The sequence below is a fragment of the Crassostrea angulata genome, chromosome 2 (assembly GCF_025612915.1).
Source record: "Crassostrea angulata isolate pt1a10 chromosome 2, ASM2561291v2, whole genome shotgun sequence".
In the NCBI taxonomy this organism is placed as follows: domain Eukaryota; kingdom Metazoa; phylum Mollusca; class Bivalvia; order Ostreida; family Ostreidae; genus Magallana; species Magallana angulata.
Genome location: NC_069112.1, coordinates 8,702,974 through 8,720,443, shown reverse-complemented (window position 1 = coordinate 8,720,443; position 17,470 = coordinate 8,702,974). Strand labels below are relative to the sequence as shown.

The following is a 17,470-nucleotide window of genomic DNA, read 5'->3' as shown; positions in this document are numbered from 1 at the left end:
TTCAAATCATGGTCCCTGTGGGTAGGGTGGGGCCCACAATGGGGGATGAATTTTTATATATAGAGAAAATCTTTAAAAATATTCTGCTCAAAACTATTAGGCCAGGAAGCCCAAATTTGAGTGGAAGCATCCCCAGTATAGATTTAAGTTTGTTTAAATAATAGTCCAGGGGTAGGGTGAGGCCACAATGGGGGATGAATTTTTACATAGGAATATTTAGAGAAAATCTTTAAAAATCTTTTTTTAAAAGACTACTTGGCCAGAAAAGCTTAAACTTGTGTAGAAGTATCCTCAGGTAGTGTAAATTCAAGTTTGCAAAATCACAGTCCCTAGTGGTAGGGCGGGGCCGTGATTGGCGGTTTGAATTTTTACATAGGATTATATAGAGAAAATCTTTAAAAATATTCTGGGAAAGTTTTAGGTTCGAAACTCAGTACTTAGTGTGAAAGCACAGGTTATGCAGATTTAAGTTTGATGAAACCATGATTCCCTAGGGGCCACGAAATGGGGGGGGGGGGGGGGGGGGGGTACATAGGAATAGAGACAAATCTTCTTACAGGTACAACAACAAAAGGGGCTTGGTATTTACCCAAAAAAAAGAGGTGGATAAAAATTGGCAGATTTTCAATTTTTTTTTAGCAAGATCTACTGTACCTAGTTGTCAAGATATTTTGATACTGTAATGCTAATTTGATCAGAATTAAGACAATTGTTGCTCAGGTGAGCGATGTGGCCCCTGGGCCTCTTGTTTTATTGTGAGGTACACAAGGTACAAACTGCTCTTGATTTATCTTCTTTTCCATCTACTGATAGGAATTAAAATGTTCCCACACTTTATGTAACACTTAATTTTTGCCAATTTTCAAAATTTTCCAATTTTTCCCTGCTTTCTGTCATCGGCTCCGATATTAGATTTAGTTTCAGCAATGCGCATGGTGCCCAAAAAAGTTTAGGGTCGGGAGTTTAAAATAGGGACGGTCGGGTGACCGGAACCACAGGTATTTTTTTTATTTGATGGCCTAAGCAGTTTTAAGTCTTTTGAACTTTGCTATTATATTTGCCTTGTTGCATCTTTAAAAATAATCATCTTTTTTTAAGCATCAAATTTATGTATAATACCATATATATATACATCTTCAACTGTCTCTACAGAATGATTTGAAGTGTTTTTTTCTTGTCAATGCATTAACTGACAATTGCTGGAGTATTTTTACATTGGGCAAGTCCAAGAAGACTGTGAGTATGCAAACAACTGAAGAATTTGAAGTTAAAGATTTTTCAGTTAAAGGATTAAAAGACTGTGAGTATCTTATTGTTATTATATATTAACAATCAAGTCATTACTAATGCTTTTTGATATAGAATATGTACCTTTTTTACGGGTGTGAATTGGACTATTTATTTAGATACTGGTACTAAACACGAGGTCTCAAAATATTTTTATTTCCTTATTTGCCAAGATGTACAAAAAACTTGAAAAAGCATTTTAATTAAAACTAGAAGTAAGAACTAATAATAGCTATTTTTATCAGAAAGTTTGAATTTTATATTTTTGTTTGAAGCCATAGTGTTTGAACTGCACAGAAACGATAAGAAAAAATGCAATGCATTATTTTTTTTGCTATTAATTGTATATCCACATTCAAATAATGTAATATTTTGATATCTTCAAAAATACCAGATATATCTGTCACAAATTTCACCCATATAGTCTCATACCTTGTGTTTCCATGTGCTATGATAAGTATCAAGTCCCATTTAATGCACATGATCACTCTGAAATGAGCTACAATGAGTCCAGTGGCGCTGGACGATACCCCTGCCATTGAGCAGATAATACAGTTGATGTAATTTTGATCTGACACCTATTTTAAATTTAATTTTAAACAGAGCATCTTTGTTCACTTGATGAATACATGTGCACATATATATGTCATAATCTTAAATTGGAGGTTTAGTGTCAATTGTCAATAGATGCCAAGCATCGTATGAAGATTTAACAATCCAGAAAATTTATTAGTTTATATATTTATTTATTTTTTTTTTTTTAAATAAAATACTAGAGGAAAAATACTTATAAATTTAAAATTCATGCAAGTTGAAACTGATAGTTACTTGTTTACTTAAATATAATTGTTTTTTATCATACTGTGGTTTTATCCATTTTCAAGAGCATCAAAAATTTTGTGGATTTCGCAAAACCCATAGTTTTATGGATATGTAAATTCATGAACAATGGCATTGCCTTAACAAATTGGTAACATATTTCTAAATTCAATGAACATTTAACTTAATGGATCTGCTCAATCTGTATTTATAATAATATTTGAAAAAGTGTATAATAAATAATTATGCCCCCAATTAGGTGTCAGATGCATTATTACTGCTGCTGGGGGACTCATGGCCAAGAGTCAGATTTTGTACTAGTATTTCAAGTAATGCTTGGACCCAAGTAAAATTCTCTCTCAATTAATTGGAGAGTAGGAAATAATGATTGTTACTTGCATGTAACAACCTTGGTATGATTTAGTGTAAATAGAAGTATAGTTTAAGTGAAGATTACGGAAGCCTGCTGGTGCCACCTAGGAAAAATGTTTTTTTCTGGCGGCTGCCAGATAGTTATGTGGCGGCCACCATTTATTATCAGGCAGCTGCCACATTATTTATCTGATATTTATAAATTATTTTGCAAAACGTGAGTGTTAGTGTATTTATATTTGGTTGGAAAGATAGATGTTGACACAGCCGCTGCTCTGTGTGTTCATATGGTGTTTACCTACAAATTAAGAAATGGGTAAACACCATGAAATAAACAAATTGTTTTCATTATATGCTGACGGATATTTGTTACTGTCATATTTATAAATGAACAAGAATATTGTGATATAGTTTTAAGTCGTCATGAATTTTTTAAATAATCGTGGAAGTGGCAGCAGTAATGTTTGATTTATGCCCTGAATAGGATTATCAATAAAGAACAAAATTCATTTTTAGGAATGAAGAAATTACAAGTATATGTAAAATTTAGAAAAAAGGTTCAGTGATAAACGTACATAATTACTAAACAATGTACTTAGTAATCAAAAAGAATACTATTGCAAAACACTAACTAGTCTCCTATTTTTGTACTAACTCATAGTTCACTTGCAAGGTTCTCGTATTGCACTCGCCCCTAATTGCCAGTTTTCGTATTGTATTTGCATCAAATCGACCTACATTCCCATTCACTCAGAAGACACTCGGGGAAGACTTGAGAAACAATGGCATGAACTCATAGAATACTCAGGGTATATCGAAGGATATTCGTAGCATCCTAAGTAGTTCGAAGTTTTGCGAGTTTCCTACGAATGTAAAAGATTTATTGTGACTATGTGCACGTGTGAAGTGCGAGTGTCGTGCGAAAGGCTACAAATACTTAAAAATCTTGCTGTGGGCACGATTGTTTTGAACATGCTTAAAACAATTGCCGCGTTTGGCGATTTGTTGAGATGATCGAAGGAATACAAAGGAAGAGTGTCTACAAATATCTTTATGATAAACCCCGTAAAAGTGCGATTATTGAATGCGTACACTATTGTACATATGTAGCTCAAAATCGTGACAGGTGCTTAACCGAGTACAAACTTGTGGAAAAGACAAAAATACTCATTATGCATTAATTATTTATCTCCTAATTTCTTGATAATTGTAATTACCGATATATCAAAATCCTACCGTAACAGATTATCTTTTACATTTACAATCCAAGTATCATTTTACCACCAGACCAATGGATTATTAGTCTGTTTCATAGGTACGACTCCGTTAGTACAGGTCTCACTAGGACTGTCCAAGAGGTATACTGTGAAAAGTCAGTGTGAGTCAGTTTGAGAGCAAGACTTTTTATAAACCTTTACCAGAAAAAACATAGACAAAGAAGAGATGTAGATTCATTGATTCAATCAACATATGTTTAAATGGAGATATGCCCCTGTGTGGAAGACATCCATTTTTATTTTATTTTTTATTTTTTTAATTAAATCAAGTTGAGGATGTGTAAAAACAATTACTTCCAAGATTATTGTATGACACAATATGAATAATTATTGTGAAGGGAAATTTCCTGACATGCTCCCGAAAATGTCAACATACAAACATTCATAACTGTCACAATTTAGTATATACTCGGTATGTTGAATTAAAGTGTTAGTTTTTATTTATTTTTGTGAGTAACGGCACTCCCTAGAGTGCTATTTTAGGTGACAAGCAGATCGAGTAGGTGTGGTTGATGATTTTATGGCTAAATTATCTGTGGGTGCAAAACAATTACAGACGACCCATAGTCGACGCAGGAAAAGTGACGCACATGGATGCGCAGGCACATGGTGCACTGGTGATATAGTCCATGCAGTTAATTACATCCGTGGTAAAAGGTTCATACTAAAGGGCTGTGTGTGTGTACAGTGGGGCAACAATTGGGGGTCGAATTTTTACATAGGAGTATATTCAGTAAATCTTTAAAAATCTTCTTCTAAAGAATCTTTTGGCAAGAAAAGCTGAAACTTTTATTGAAGCATCGTCAGGTAGTGCATGTAGATTCAAAGTTGTGAAAATCATGACCCGTTGCTAAGTGTGTTGCTAACGCTGAGGGTAATAGAACAGATTATCAACTGTGTCTTCACCAATCAGATTTCAGTATTTAACATGGAAGTATAATAATAAAAGGAATATACCATGTATAGAGTAAATCTTTAAAATCTTCTTATCAAGAACTATTTGGCAAGGAAAGCTGAAACTTATGTGAAAGCATCCTCTGGTAGTGTAGATTGAAAGTTATGAAAATCATGACCTTCAGGGGTAGGGTGGGGCCACAAAAGGTGGTATATAAAATGCAACTTAAACAGCTTTTTTTCTTCATTTTTGTTTATTACTGAGCATAAATAATGGACCAACTAAGGGCGACTTCATTCGCTTTCTGTAACTTCGCCAGAATTTCCCCATCCTGTGCATTAATTTCAACCGATGTTATTTGCTTTTATAGTGATGATTTTTAAAACTTTTAAAATGGTAATTTAAAATTAGTTTATATTTTGTACACCAATTTGGATAGTTTTTTTTAATAAAAATGAAGTCTTTTAAAAAGTTGCCATAGTTCTGACACATTATTATTATGAGGATATAAAAGCATTATTGTTGTTCTTAAAAAAATATTGCAGCGGAAGATCTCAGCATCTTTGTTTGTAGCCATTTGTTCTTTTTTAATGAAGATGAAAATAATGGATGGGCCTTAGCACTTATGCCTGTCAATACATTGATTAGAATTATCATGTGACAACATTGTTCAGTTTTATAGTTTATTCATCAGTCGAGTGAGTAAGGTTTATATGAAACGGATTACAAAATGAATTTACGCCTGGTAAACGACAACCATCTAAATGGAGAATTTTTGAATGTTTTTGATTCGAAAATTGAGTGCATTGAGGTACAATGTCCTTCTTTCACAGATAGGAATTTAAAAAATACAAAACCAAAATACATGTAGGCCTATGCCTAATTAGATCCCCCATCCTGGCAAACTAAAAAAATAACCGTCGGAACCCCCTGTAAAAAAATGTCTGGATCGACGCATGCTTTTTGCTTCCTTTGTATGTAAATTTAAGAAAAATCTTTGCTGCGCAAAAAAGTGGGGGGGGGGGGGGGGGTAGGGGGCAGGCCCCCCCTGCCCCACCCCCACCCCCACCCCCGAATGCTACGTGCCTGACTCATGTTATTCTTTTTAAAAATATTGAAAAGTTACTTTAAAAAAATTGTTTCTAGCATGTTGACAGTACTCATCTCATAAAGTTAATAGCGAGCACAGCCGGCGAGCGAACCGAGTTCTAAGAACCAGTGTGCGCGGGAAAAAGAACGAGCTAACCCTACAGTTCATCAAACAAAATTTTTTGTCTACGTCCCATAATGCTCTCTAATTTTTTCACCCGTGGTGCTATGCCAAAAATGGCCGACTTTTAACTCGTAATTTACGGTGTCTTAAAGTTTGAAGAAACGTTTTGAGTACCGCATATGCTTTGGCGAGACTCAAAAGATTTGTTAGCCTATATGCTTCCATACCTTCGTATTGAGTTGAGATACGTAAACAAAAACGAACAAAGTCATGGATGACGTCACAGTGCTCTCGCGCTATGTTTCCCTCGATAAATTTAGAGGTGGATCAAACATCTGTAATGCGTGTAGATATCTTCATTGAACAATTATTCCTTTCTACTCAGAAAAATTCACAGGAACGAAAACAGATTCCGTACGGTGATTTATAATGGGGAATGTTTACATCTTTTCTCCATTCGGAATACACTTAGAATACATCGCGCAATTTTTTAACGTTATCATTCGGGCTTATTAATGGCTGTTGCAATGCAAATTCTCTGTAGACTTTCAAATTCGGGATGAGAATTGGAACCTAAAGTGGTAGAGGGGGCGTTTCAAAACAGATAATCTGGACATTTTTTATACTAGTGGATGAACTTAGTTTGAGCACAAAGGTATTTACTATTATTGAAATATCAAGCAAAAAGTGGTGGAAGAAAAAACTCGGCACAGAGTATAAATAAAAAGGAATAAAATGGAAAAAGTAGCAGTTAAAAAATTTATGTATATATTGCATATAGTCAAACCATTAAATTTAAAAGTGGGAAATTACACACCTACAAACAGGGACCGGGCACTCTCTCTCTCTCTCTCTGGGAATGGGGGGGGGGGGGGTTGCGTTGTATGTATCATAACCATTAAAATTAGTACCTTTGGCATACTTATTGTAGAGCAATACTCTCTCTCAAAAATTCTTTGACGTTCGAAGACTAGGTTTACAAGGTAAACTAGGTGCAAGGTAGGCCCTATGTGTAATTGTTGCTGCGCTCGCCAGAACGGTAGCACCGTGAAACATATAAAAAGTATATCTGATTTTCCGTTTTTCTTTATATTTTTTTATATTGTCTGTTCGTTCGCTCTAAAACGCGTTCGCCCTTGACGCCGTTCGCTCTAGTTTTCGTGACACCCTTTGGGAGGGGGGGGGGTCTTTTTTGAGTGACGTCACATCCTATTTTTGGAGCACAAAATCGAAAGTAAAAATTATGGCCACAGTTTCGCATTTTTATTATATGTACCTGATACAGTAAACACATGCTAAAGTGTCATATATGTGGATGAAATGGCCGTAAAAAGCTCCTTTAATCACACGAAATGAATGCAATTAATACTCTTACAATTGATATCCCTGAATTAACAGAGTCTCCCCTTTTTCCACCTCTCATGCGAAACTGCCCCTGCCACTTATGGTGAAACATGGCGGACTCTGGAAGAAATAACAAGAGCACAGATAGAGAGATGACACCCGAGGATTGTAGCCCAGATACATCCTCTTGCGTATCTCCTCAGAAAAAAAGAAACCATTCGGACACTGAAACAGACATAACTTCAGAGACAGATAGTCCAGATTCCGATAGACAATGTAAACGGGTTCATTACGACCAATCGGAAAGTTCTTTGTCGCGGACAGATTCAGAAAGTCCAGTGTTTCTTAAAAATATCCCAAAGTACACGTCTAAATGGACCGAAGAAGTTCTACCGTGTTTAAGAATTCAAGTTGCCCAAGATTTCCCTGATATGCACAATGTATTTCTTCAAGGTTGTCTACATTTTATAGCTGACCCAACGAAATGTGCGGAAATCATGGATCTATTTGTATCAAAGAACGACAATGAACAAATGGTGATTGAGTGTTTTAGGCATGTAATGCAGAATGTTTTCACTTTGCATTGTGATGATATCTCAAATGTCAAATTGGATGAGCTTGGAAAAATGGAAAACATGTTGACAAGTCGTGAATGGATTGATAATTTTGCAGAAAGATCTCAAAACAAGAAATTTTGCAGAAGGTACGTTTGCACAGGGACGTATATACAAACGGGATAGGCAAGTCACAGATACACAAGTCAAGATCTGTAATGAAACAAGATTATTGAACAAGAAATGATTTGCTTTTGCATTCACATAAGTCTTATTCAATATTTTATTCTCAATCTTTCTTTTTCTTAGATTGATTTACATATATTTTTATCCCTTAGAACAGTCATGGTATTGGTCTGACTAGTTTTAAAGTATAATGCATTAATAATTAAAAAAGTTTAACACTACACACCCCTGCGAATGTTATTGTCATTTAGATTTTAGACCACGTGGTTTTATTTGACCCTTTCAGTTTCACAGTAAAAATCGTGCCTCGATCGTGTTTATAGTCTATTTTAAAAAATTTAGGTACTTGTTGTCAAAGATAAATTCTAGACGTATATTGATTTTAAACTTTAAGTTCATTAATGGGTGGATAAAATGTGTTCTAGAAATAAATGTGACAATACAAAAAATAGTTTTTTCTGCTGTTGCAACAATTAAAAAGCGTAGTAGAGATCCCCCCTTGGAATTAATTTTCGATCCATGCCTGACCTAGTAATAACATCAATAGTGAAAGAGACTATACTAATTTATGCAGATTGTTCCTTGAACAGGTCGAGACCACTATATTTTGTGACGTCGGCATAAATTTGCATACTGTTTACTTTTATCGACAAACCAATCAGGTGAATGAGTTGCAAGGCATTGTGGACTACTACAAGTTTCAATGTACACAAAGCGTATTGAAAATATATACCATTTTGAATTGTCCTTTGGAAACTCATTTTGAATGATTTTTCAGAATTTATAAAAGAAATATGGACAATTATGTCTGAACTCCAATTTCTATGCTCACATTTAAAAACTAGATGCTGTCATTAGACAGTAATACCCGCACCAAGTGTTTGCCCCTAAATAATACTGTTTTGTACCAGTTTAATTAAAAATGAAGGCCACATGCAAAGTCCGATAATACATTTAAAAATTATAATTTTCATAACTGAAGGATGAGATCCCTTCCCATATTATAATACACATGAGCAGCACTTTATGTGCAATTTGGGGTTGAACTGTTTGCAGTGAATTTTCAGTTAATCAATAATCTTAACATTTCATGTCATAGAAAGTATAACGGTCTATATAATTATTACATACAAAATTAAAAATTAAATTATGCCCCCTTCCCGTGGCGGTTGCAGGTTTTAGATTTGCTTCTGTGTGCATACATATGTACATCATCGTGTGCACAGATTTAGAGAAGGGGTGGGAGTGAGGGGTCTAAACCCCCCCCCCCCCCCCTTGAAAATTCATTTATATCAATTGTAAAATTACCAAAAATACACCTTAGACCCCAATGCTCTTACAGACATGTAAACGCTCTAACCCACTGTGCTTCAATGTTAGGTAACATTATATGGGGGGTAAATATTTACGGTAATTAATATTTAATATACTTTATTGTTTATCTCAATAGGAAATATACATCACAATATGCAGGTGTCCTGCACCACCTTAAAGCTGTTATTTACCTAATAAATGGTGCAAGTGGATTTGAAGAATAGGTCATAAAAATACATGCATGTTACAAATAAAAATAACTGATCTTTGTCTGAAGTTACGTACACAACACAGGTCTGCAGGTATCATTAGCGGGTACTAGTTTTACCCAGCTCTTCGATTAGATGGGTTCGCGTGTATACATACAATGATACATGTCTGTGTTTTCCGTATGCTGAAAAGGTTTAGTTAAGATCAGCTAAAGGAATTCATTATTGTGTTTTAATTGGATTATCATTATGATGCTGACCAATATAGGTAAGCATAATACATGTAGTAGCAGTAGCACAATATAATGAGATGCCAGCATACATAAGTTCTACTTTCACTTTTTAAATATGATCTCCCTTTGACAGCATACTGTATCATCATCTTTTAATATTTATAAATAAGCTTATCATCGTTACCTATCCTATCGCATTTGTAAAGTTTCTGTCATTTTAATTGCAAAAGTTATTTTTTTCATTTGTCAGACTTATTTGAGTTGACCCCGTCTTGACCCTGTATAAACAATTTCTTATTAAATTTGTGTATTACATGTAAGTAAGTGTACTAGACACATAATTATCATTTTTATATGAGTTATAATGGGAAGGAAGGAGTATTTCTTTCTTAATGTATTATAATGCATCAAATACAATGTAGGTCATGACCTTATGGGAGTAGCTGTTCTGACCCCACGAAACAGGAAAATACAAAATATCTTCTAATGTCATTATGATGCATCTGATCAAATGGTGTAAAGTACATTAATGACCCCCAGGTGTTGTCTTTAACTCGCTTTGCCCGAGTAAGTGCATAGGAGAGTTGATTAAAATCAACTCCCAATAAAGTATTTTATCTTATTCATATGTTACAGTAGTGTTTGATCCATGTGGGTAATTCCTAGCCTAATGATGTCACTGCTTTGTTTAGGAGACTTTACAATTGCCCGAAATAGGCGAATACACATGCATATAACATTTTGTTTATAAATCTTAAAAATTGAATTAAGCAATTTTAAAATGTTAATGTGCATCAGGAGAGAAAAAGCAATCAAGAAATGATTTAAAATATGCTACTGCACACATGTAAGAATGTATTAAGAAGACTGAATCTTAAGAACCAGGTTAGATTGTGGGGGGGGGGGGGGGTGAATGTGGAGTATAAACATTTATAATTTGAATCATTTATTGTTATTAATTGTAACTTGTCAATGAATACTAGTTATTGATCCCAAGGTACATGTAGAAATATCACCTCTGATCGTATCTCAATAGATCATTTATCAATTATGCAAGGTGTCATGTAATTTTTTTTAAGAATAACATTTTTACCAGTTTATAAAAGTTTTTAGACACCCAAATTATATTTTGATTTAATAGATCATTCGACAATTGGGGGGGGGGGGGGGTGTTATATTTGAGTTTGTTTGGGGGTGGGGGTTCCAAGTCATATATTTGACAATTTTTCACTGTAATTTAAAATAAGACTAAACCATACTACAGTCATGAACATGAATAGTATAGAACAAAACACAAACTAATACATGTATATATACATAGGAAGTATTACAAAACATAGATGATTGGGGGGTTATATTTGAGTTTGTTTGGGGGTGGGGGTTCCATTTAGTCATATATTTGACAATTTTTCACTGTAATTTAAAATAAGACTAAACCATACTACAGTCATGAACATGAATAGTATAGAACAAAACACAAACTAATACATGTTCATGTATATATACATAGGAAGTATTACAAAACATAGATGATTGATCTATATCTGGGTTCTTAAGTTGAATCATATATCATGTACATATTATATGATTGTTTCTTTGTTCAAGGCATTTCAGATGGTATGTAGGTCATGATCCCAAGTGCTCTTCCTGAAATTATCAAATATCATAAAAACCATTGAGATCCCCACCTTAATCCAAAGATATTATTCCTCCTTAGGTCATGGCGCATCAGATCATTATGGCATGTAAGTCATGACCCTAACGGGTGTCAAAAGGGTGTGGGGTCTAACATTGAACCTTGTAGAAAGAATCGTAGACTCCATTTTAAATGGTAACTTGAAAACGGACAAAGATAATAATATAGGGTTTTCATAATCATATATTGACTGTTACTGGCAATATATAGGGTTTATTAGATCTGACCCCTGGGGTCATCCCCACCCCCCAGGAATTTGAAATTACCATATATCTCAGAAATTGTTATAATCATGACCCGTAAACCATATTTATTCATGTTTCTGATGTCAAGGGGCATCAAATGTTATGTAGGTCATGGGCCCTGTGGGTGGCCCTGACCCTCTCAAACAGCAAGTCCCTTAATATCTTCAAAACAGTTGAGATCCCCACCCTTTAACCATATATGTTCTTGTTCCTTGTGTCAAAGGGCATCAAACAGTATGTAGGTCATGGGCCCTGGGGTGGTCATGACCCCCCTGGAACAGGAAGTACAGGAATATCTCGAAAACGGTTGAGATCCCCACCCCTTAACCATATATATTATTGATCCTTAAAGGGCATCAAAAGATATGTAGGTAATGGGCCTCAGGGTTGAATCTAATTTTTCAAAACCGTAATGCACATCTACATTGATCTATGGAACAGTTCCTATCATATCCCAAGATATGATGTGTCTATCCATTAATAAAATCATAAAAGGAGTTCTAGGATCTATGTTTTTTTGAAGTGATAAACGTCAATTTTCTGCTACTTTTTGACTCCCTGGATGAAATTTAAATTTTTAAAACCTTACTGCACATCTATAGAACAGTCCCTATCATATCCCAAGATATGATGTGTCTATCCATTAAATCATAAGAGGAGTTCTGGGATCTATGGGTTTTTTTTGAGTGATAAACATCAATTTTCTGCTACTATTTGACTCCCTGGATGAAATTTAGATTTTTAAAATTTTATTGCACATCTATAGGACAGCCCCAATTATATCCCAAGAGATGACGTAGCTACCCCAAAAGTTGTAAGAGGAGTTCTGGGAACCATACTTTTTTTGCCAAAAAACGTCATTTTTTGTTGCCCACTGATCCCCTTAATAAAAAAAAAATTCTGGAACCTGATCACACTTCAATATGACACCCCCAATCATATTCTAGAAGATCATTTGGCTACTGCAAAAAGAAAATGACGTTTTTGAAACCATTTTTTTGGTTAAAAAACGTCATTTTTTAGCAATTAATTGACCCCCAGGACAAAATTGAAAACTCCGAAACCTTATTGTGCATCTATAGGATACCTTAAAACATATTCCAAGAGATGAATTGTCTACTGTTGAAAATGGAGGAGGAGTTCGAGGAAGAAGGTTTTTTGGTTAAAAAACGTCATTTTTTAGCAATTAATTGACCCCCAGGACTACCAGAAAATTTTTGAAACCTTTTTACAAAACAACATGACACCCCAAATCAAACTCTAAGAGTTCAGATTGCTGGTTTATAAGATGTAAGAGCAGTTTGAGAAAGTAAAACATGACAGATGGATGGACGGACGGACGGAACAGAGTAACAACAATATACCCGAACTTTCTTTAGAAAGTGCGGGTATAAATATTGCATATGAGGACTTATATCAACCTATTTGAATACCCCATTGTCAATGTTCAAAAGAGAGGTACGTCCTATTGAAATAAAAGCATGCAGTGGGTCCTGTTTTTTTCACGTGATACCCCATATTTGGGACAACATTAGTAGAATGCGCGTTGATATTTTCTTCAGGGACATTCATCAGAATGCTTAACGGACAAACTACTTTATGCTGCATATAGCTTGTGCTTCTGCGTTTGTATATTTGTGCATTTCTACTACCGTAGCTATTCACGTATGTTAAAAATGTACAGTTACCTGTATTTATTTCTAGTGCAGAATGATAAAGTCACCAATACACAAATGTGATGTTTTTTTTTCTTATTTATCATTTTTAAAGCAACAATTAATCAACTAAAACAACAGTATTTTTTAATGTGAGCATGGAACAAAGTTAATGGTACGTAATCTTTCATTTTTTACCTTCTAAAGTAAAAATCAAGATGTACAAACATTCCGGCAAGCAATTAATTATTGTGTATAAAACAGACAAATACTAGTGCGTTTGTTGAATCGTAAACACGTTATAGACCGTCATGCATTGCAACTCATTCACTGGATTGGAGAATCTGTTTGCCGAAAATACTGTCACGTGTTAAATAATGCTATCCATATAAGGTAGTGTACCCGACCTGTTGAAAATACTATTTTATGCAGAATGTTCCTTGAAAATGGCTCGACATACTAAGCTTTTATGCAAAAAATTCACTCATTATTTTTTTTAAAAACATGGCTATGATTTTATTTAGCAACCCAATGTTTATATTTTCAACCACTCTACACGTGGTTGAACACGAACGATTACTCTGCTCTGAATATCATCGTTTAATTTAAATAACCGCTAGATGGTGAAAAAAGACATACTTCTTAAAAGATTTTGATGTTTTAACATAAATCAAAGTAGGATATGATATGAAAATTGACCAGTACTTACGTATTTTGAGAATATTATCCGAACACTTATACTTCCGCTCGAAATTTCACAGGAACTGAACACATCTCTGTGAAGTCTTGTGAACTTTCATTCGAGCACCTCTGGATTTATTACATACTTAGCAACGATAAAGAAAACATTCCGAAAACATTAGCAGGGGTGTACAGGTCGGCCATGAGTTTCAGGTGTGCAATCAGGTGTAACGAAATTGAAAGTTGTTGTATATACCAGGTACCTGTGTTACAGAGCCTATTTACAAGCATTGTTCAGCTTTAAAATTGTTGCTCTGTTTGCCTAGTTTTGGGAGCATTGATAGCCATTTCTAAGTTCTACAGGTCCTAACTTCACCAAACTTGCATGAATTGTGGTTCTTGTATCAATTATTGTAAACATTGGCATTTCTTAATAGAAATAGATAGTTGAAAACATTAGGTACATTTAAATGGGCACATATCCCACTTGGACACAAAGAATTTAGCTAGATTGGTTATTATTATAGTCCAGTTAATATTTCGTGACAAGATGATAATATAAAGCAGGGGTTCTTTATATTTCAATGGACTACTCTATAATGTGTTTCTATTTAGTATGTGGCCCATGGGCCTCTTGTTTAACAGAAATGTGAATGCCTTAAGGTTATCCGTAGGGGTGCAATGATACACTTGCCCCACGATACAATATGTATCACGATACAGACCTTATGATATGATACGTATCATGATACTTTTGATGTGCTTTTGATGTGCTTTTAAAAAATAACAAATAAACAATTAAGCATGCATATTTTGGTATTTTCCACATATTTTTCCTGATCAGCTGTATAAATATCAGAATGTCAACATGATCTGCATAAGGTAAAAATCTAATGTTGACATCAACATTGTTATTTCAACATTGACAACAATTAAATTATTTATGCTATATTTATAGATGTAATTAATTTTCTAAAAACGAAATATTAAATGACTAGGGTGAACATTATTTTAATTACATTTTTGTACATCTAGGAATGTGGCAATAACTTCTTACGAAACTGACAAATGTATGGATAATGCCGTTTTATATGTTGTTTATATTACAAAACCGAAAATGTTACCATATCAAGATTTATGGGATGCACTGTAGCAAGGGGCAAAATTGAATAATGCTTGAATAATGCTTCTTACGAAACAGACAAATGGATGGATAATGCCGTTTTATATGATGTGCAATACGCATGTTGTTTGTTAGTAGGAAAACGTCTGCAAAATAGTGCTTGCATGTAGAAACACTCGATATGGGAACTTTGTTAACCAATTTGTTTATATTACAAAACCGAAAATGTTACCATATCAAGATTTATGGGATGCACTGTAGCAAGGGGCAAAATTGAATAATGCGAAGCACGTTTTTCAACACCGCAACCATTTTGAAAATATAATTTTCAAACCGAATCGGATGAATAAAAATTTTCCGGATCGAAATACCGAACCGCGGTATAGCCTACAGTATCGTGACATTGAACCGTAGCATATTTTTACCGTGATATACCGTCTCACGGTTTATCGTTGCACCCTTAGTTATCCGAGATTTAAACGACTCTAAACCCCAAATTTTATATTATGACATGTGCAGGGGAGACTAGCTCTGATAGTAAATTAAAGTGTTATAAGAATAATAGAAGCAAGTTTGGATATTGCACTTAAACCACTTTTGTACATTGTATCATGCATAGCTCTGACCCTTTTACCTCAGAAGTTAAATTGCAGATACCTAATTAATATAAAAATGAACATGTATTATAACATAATTATGAAATATATTAGTGAAGATTCGCTCAAGATTACATGTATAGTACATGTATTAGGCATTCGTCAAATTTTGCTATTAGCGCACACATTACGCATCAAGCTACTTTGTTAAAGATCTACAACATGTACAAAAAACTTATCTTTGACACAGAGGAATTAAATCAATTTAATTTTCAGAATTGAACATATTTTTACAGAGTTTTTAAGGATCTTGCAAAGAAACTTCAGCAGTTTGTGTGGCAGCTGATGCACATGGTGAGGAAATCACAGAATCAAGGGAAAGAAATAAGTGAAGGAATGTACCAAGAATTGTTTGTGCTCTTTGCCAAAACATTCAATCTTAATATCTTGTAAGTATTTGATAAAAACTGTTCTAACTTATAAATGCATTATATTATTCAAGAGATGAAATATGTATGATATATACTAATATTAAATGAGAGAATTTGGCGCATACATATTTTAACGCAAACGCAAGTGCCAATACATTGGTGCAATTAAATTTTAGTGCACGCATCTTTTATTTCTAAAAGATTTAATAAAATATTTTCTTGTTTGATTTACGGTTACCCTCAAATTTAATTATGTGTCCACAAGCACGTAAACACAATGATTTTGATTCCTAACTCTTGTTTGAGTTATCGGACTTTCAATTTAAGGTAGCTCCATACTCGTAAAATTCTCTGAGGAAAGTTGAAAAACCGAACTGATTTCGACTTAATAGACTTAAATGTCATCGATGGTTAGAAAAAATATACATGTCATCACACTTTTTGAGATGCCAGATAAACATAAACTAAAGCATATTTTAGCATTAGAAAAATTTATTTTTTTCTGTTAAAAGTAAAATCTTGTAGGCAGAAATTTGTTTTTCTTGTTTAATTTTAATGTCAACTATATCAGAAAACTAAAATTACAAAAATATTTTAAAATTAATCGTTGGAATAAGAAAAACTATAGCATTTAGACATACAACTGAAAGAAAAGTCAGAAAAAGAGTTATTTCCCCTTTGCAAAGATAAAATATATAAAAATTTGGAAATTTAATATAAAATTAAGTGCGAAAATATCTTGAACCTACCAATAATTCTAATTACATCCATGTGATTATATTCACATAAAATAAATAAAACTATCTTGCACAATTTTTAAAGAATTCAAAGTTTTACAAAAAAGTGTGACGTCACAGAACACTGGATCTACTTTAAAGCAGTGACTGAGATAATTAACACTAGAAGACTTCCAAAACTAAAGTGAGGGAAAGGGAATGCTACCTGTAAGTAAATTTCAATCACAATGAGTGATTTTTTTTTCACATTAGATTTGCATTAAGGTCAGACGACATGTTCCTCGAGCATCTTTTTAGTATCTCCTCGAAATAAAGAGTTCCAATAAAAATTATTACTTTTATTATTATTTTAAAAATGATTAAAATTTAACTTGTAAAGGGAGACGTGCTTATATGGCCAATTGGTTAGAGTAGTGGCCGCCCACTGTCAAGAGCGTAGGTTCTAGAGGTCGTGAGTTCAAAGCCCGGCCCTGGCTGAGGTAGAGTTTCAATATAGTGAATTTCGCTGTGCTATATTTTTATATCAGCAATTTAAGTGCATTTTTAAGTAAGATTATATAGGAAATTGGATCCTCTAGTATTTTGCAGAAATGCCTGGTAAGG

At 34.0% G+C, this 17,470-nt stretch overlaps 2 protein-coding genes across 4 annotated transcripts in view; one reads left to right on the top strand and one right to left on the bottom strand.

The window, feature by feature from the left end:
* LOC128173862 (transient receptor potential cation channel subfamily M member 2-like) overlaps window positions 1-17,470 on the bottom strand; it is a 409,575-nt gene that overhangs the window by 203,505 nt on the left and 188,600 nt on the right. The gene's annotated exons all lie outside the window — the stretch shown is intronic.
* The window catches only part of LOC128171262 (uncharacterized), a 60,224-nt gene continuing 48,953 nt past the window's right edge, over window positions 6,200-17,470 (top strand). Inside the window, exons 1-3 of one of the 3 annotated variants that reach the window (XM_052837018.1) lie at window positions 6,200-6,518; window positions 7,262-7,910; window positions 15,996-16,148. In XM_052837018.1, coding sequence (XP_052692978.1) covers window positions 7,318-7,910; window positions 15,996-16,148 — 746 coding nt within the window. In that variant the 5' untranslated portion in view covers window positions 6,200-6,518; window positions 7,262-7,317. Of the gene's footprint in view, window positions 6,519-6,756; window positions 7,911-15,995; window positions 16,149-17,470 lie in introns of those variants that run through there. The other 2 variants (XM_052837019.1, XM_052837017.1) reach the window with 2 other exon arrangements.